The sequence below is a fragment of the Malaclemys terrapin genome, chromosome 1 (genome assembly GCF_027887155.1).
Source record: "Malaclemys terrapin pileata isolate rMalTer1 chromosome 1, rMalTer1.hap1, whole genome shotgun sequence".
In the NCBI taxonomy this organism is placed as follows: domain Eukaryota; kingdom Metazoa; phylum Chordata; order Testudines; family Emydidae; genus Malaclemys; species Malaclemys terrapin.
Genome location: NC_071505.1, coordinates 349,198,109 through 349,201,652, shown reverse-complemented (window position 1 = coordinate 349,201,652; position 3,544 = coordinate 349,198,109). Strand labels below are relative to the sequence as shown.

The 3,544-nt window shown below is 42.8% G+C and overlaps 1 protein-coding gene across 1 annotated transcript; it reads right to left on the bottom strand.

The window, feature by feature from the left end:
• Positions 1–502: 502 nt before the first annotated feature.
• On the bottom strand, positions 503–1,438 carry LOC128832701 (olfactory receptor 51G2-like). Its single transcript, XM_054020273.1, has one exon. The coding sequence runs from the start codon at positions 1,436–1,438 to the stop codon at positions 503–505; it is 936 nt and encodes a 311-aa protein (XP_053876248.1).
• Positions 1,439–3,544: the final 2,106 nt, after the last annotated feature.

Here is a 3,544-nt window from a genome sequence, read left to right as displayed (position 1 = left end):
CAATTTATCAACATACTTCTTCAACTGTAGAAACCAGAAGTGGATACAGGATCCCCGCAGTGCCAAATACAGAATAACCTCTCTGCTCCTACTCGAGATCCCCTGGTTGTACATAACGGATTGCACTAGCTTTTTCAGATGAAACATCGCACTGGGAGCTCATATTCAACTGATTATGACCCCTAAGTCTTTTTCAGAATCACTGCTTCCCAGGATTGGGTCCCCCATCCAGTAAGGACATGAACTTGGACTGTATAGATCATTGTTGCAACCAAGGTCCTGTAGTGGCACCAAATCTTTTACAAAGGAGTTCAAATAAGGTGTCTATGAAATGGTTGTAATTTGCTGGTTATAATTATGCTGCCTGTATGTGTGTATCATTTTGTATTTGAAGTTATGAATATTAGCTAGGTACTTGATTCTAAGAAGCATTAGTGAAGCATTTGGTCAGCTTCTTGATTTCGACTCCCAAGTTACCAGCACTGGGTGATGAAGTGACCCTTCACTTAATGAACACCCTGAATATTCTCGCACGAAGGTGTTTGCTTTTCAAGCTGTACACTATTGGATTAATCAGGGGTGGGACCAGCAGGGAAATGTATCCCAGGAGAATCTGAAGTAAGGGAGAAGAGCCCTTCCCAAATCTGTGTACCACAGAGAGACCGAGCTCTGGTGTGTAGAAAAGTAGGACGGCGCAGAGGTGGGAGATACAGGTGTTCAAGGCTCTGAGGCACTCCTTGAAGGACGCGATACTAAGCACTGTTTTCAGGATCATTATGTAAGAGAGCAAGATGAGCAGCGAGTCCAACCCCATCGTTAGGAGTTTAGCAAACAATCCATAGGTGCTGTTGACACTGATATCCGAACAAGCCATCTTCATGACCTCCTGGAAGAGGCAGTAGGAATGGGAGAGGACATTGGCTCGACAATATTGGAACTGTTTCAGGAACAAGGGGAGTGGGAATACTACGGCAATCCCTCTTAGCACACACACCAGTCCCATCTTGGGTATTTTTGGCAGAGTTAAGATGGAAGCATATCTCAGTGGGTTACAAATAGCAATGAAGCGATCAAAGGCCATCAACAAGAGCACAGCGGATTCAATGCATTGAAGCGAGTGGATGAAGAACAGCTGGGCAAAACAGGCATTGAGGCTGATCTCTCTAGAGTTAAACAAGTATATGCCCAGTATTGTCGGTATGGTGGCTATTGATATGCCAAGCTCTGTGATGGCCAACATGGAAAGGAAAATGTACATGGGCTCATGGAGGCTTGGATCTGTTTTTATAATGAAGAGAATGACCGAATTTCCTACTATCGAAATAACATACATGAAGCAGAAGGGGATAGAGATCCAGAGATGAATGTCTTCCTGTCCAGGTAACCCGGTCAGAAGGAACACTGCAAATTGAAATTTGGTGTCATTGACAGCTGACATTACATACTGTGATGGTCAAGAGAGTTTTCAGCTTTCCTTCCTAAAAGGAAAAAATAACAGGAGACTAAATGATATTTAATGAAAATCTTTCTGCTCTCAATGCAAGTGTAGAGATGCTTAGGAGCTCAAGGTAGATCAACAAAAACATACTCTTGGATTTACACCAATGATAGGAAGATAGGCATTGCCATACTGGATCAGACCTGTAGTTCAGTGGCCCACTATCCAGTGGCCAGTTCCAGATGCTTTAGGGGAAGGTGGAAGTAGCCCTGCAATAGGCAATTGAGAGAACCTGCTCCTAGGGAAAGTTTCCCCGAGACACCCACTAGTTGGACATATTTTGTGGCATAAATCAGGAAGGTGTTTAGCCCTACCAAGACTTCTTCTTCTTTTTTTAAAAAAAATCCTTATTATTGTAATTGAAATTTTTGGTTACCCATAGTAACATCCAATCCCTCTTTGAATCCGGCTAATATCTTGGCCCCATCAATATCTCATAGCTGTGAGTTCCGCAACCTATTTGACAATTGTATAATTTTAAAATTATGACCTTCACAGAGACACCCTTTCTGGCCCTCCACTTCTGAGTGTGGTCTATTGTATCTTGACATGTGGTAAGCACACGGCAAATACATGCTGAAAAGGATCACGTCCTTCATTGAAGCTATTTCTAAATGTGTTTCATTGCACTATTAACTATCCTATTTATTTTCCCCACACCCGAGAGTCCAAATTATACCACTGCGTTTTTCCAGAAGATGGCATTAATATTTAGGGCCAGATTCTTAATTCAATAATATTGGCTCCAGATTTACATGTGTAAATTAAATCAAAACCAGGTCTATTAACTTTCCCTTACATAATCCTCCTGCTGATACACTCTGACCCCCAAGAATCTCTCCAAGAGAAGCTGAAGTGCTTTGCCTCTCCATTCTTGACTCAATCCAGAAAAGTTGATCATCCTACAGAGTTCTTTTCATCCTCACATGAACCACATCCTCTCCCCATGCAAGGGTCTGTAGATATTTGGCAAGTTACAAGCTAACACAGACAGTTACTTTATCTGGGTGAGAGAGGGATTGGTGTCGCAAATGGGTGAATAGTACAAACACTGGTGTTCCACTAATGTGCAATTGAGTGTACAAGTTACTTCAGCAGTGCTCCTGTAACAGGTGATGAGTGTGAATTTCTTACTACCACTATTACACTCCCCTTTCCTGCACCTCAATTCTACTCTTTTCTGAATCATTGACCAGCGGTTCTATTCTCTCATAACTTTTTGGAAAGACTTGTACAGGTATTGCAGAGGGATTGTGTTCGTGACCCTGGATGTAAGCTTCTGATCAGGAGACAGTATCATACAACTGTTCACTGAACAAAGTGTTAATAGCACAAACCCATTGCATACAGTATGTGGAGTACTTCTGAAATATTTTCTAAAGCCAAAACTGTTAAGCAGTAAAGTTACCACTGCTCCTTCCTGTAGAGATTCCAGCACCTCTGCTGCTGGCTTTCGACATACATTCATGTCATGAAAGTTTTCTTTATAATACTGTATTACAATGAAAAGTTTTGGTATAACATTTACATATCTGTACTTTAGTGCACACATATGAACCACAGGTGCTGAATCCACTTAGCAAAAACAGTCGACCTGCAGTGTGCTGTAGCCCAGTGCCCAGTCTGAGGGTTGGAAAATCAGGGGATTCCACCCTATGGGAAGTAAACCTATGAGATGCAGGTAGCCCTATAACCCTGAGCAGGGACTACAGGGCAGAAGTGCTGGAGCCCTCGGCCAGTCAGGAAATAGAAATGTTCCCTATTGGACCAGTTAACACAAAGCAACGCAGCTCTGAATTCCTGCATTCCCAATCAAGCCAGAGAATAAACCATTTGAAAATGCATTTGCTGATTAAATTTCCAGGAGAAAATAAACCGGAGGCGATTTGGGAACAAGTCACTGATATTCTGTCGTGTTTCTTTTTGCTCAGCCTGTGGCAGTATCAGGCCCAGAGCGCATGGCACCTCTAGAAATGGGACCCCCATCACTGTGTCACCCTGACAGCCCAGCTGAGAGCCCTCTGCCGCTGCACAGAACATCTGCAA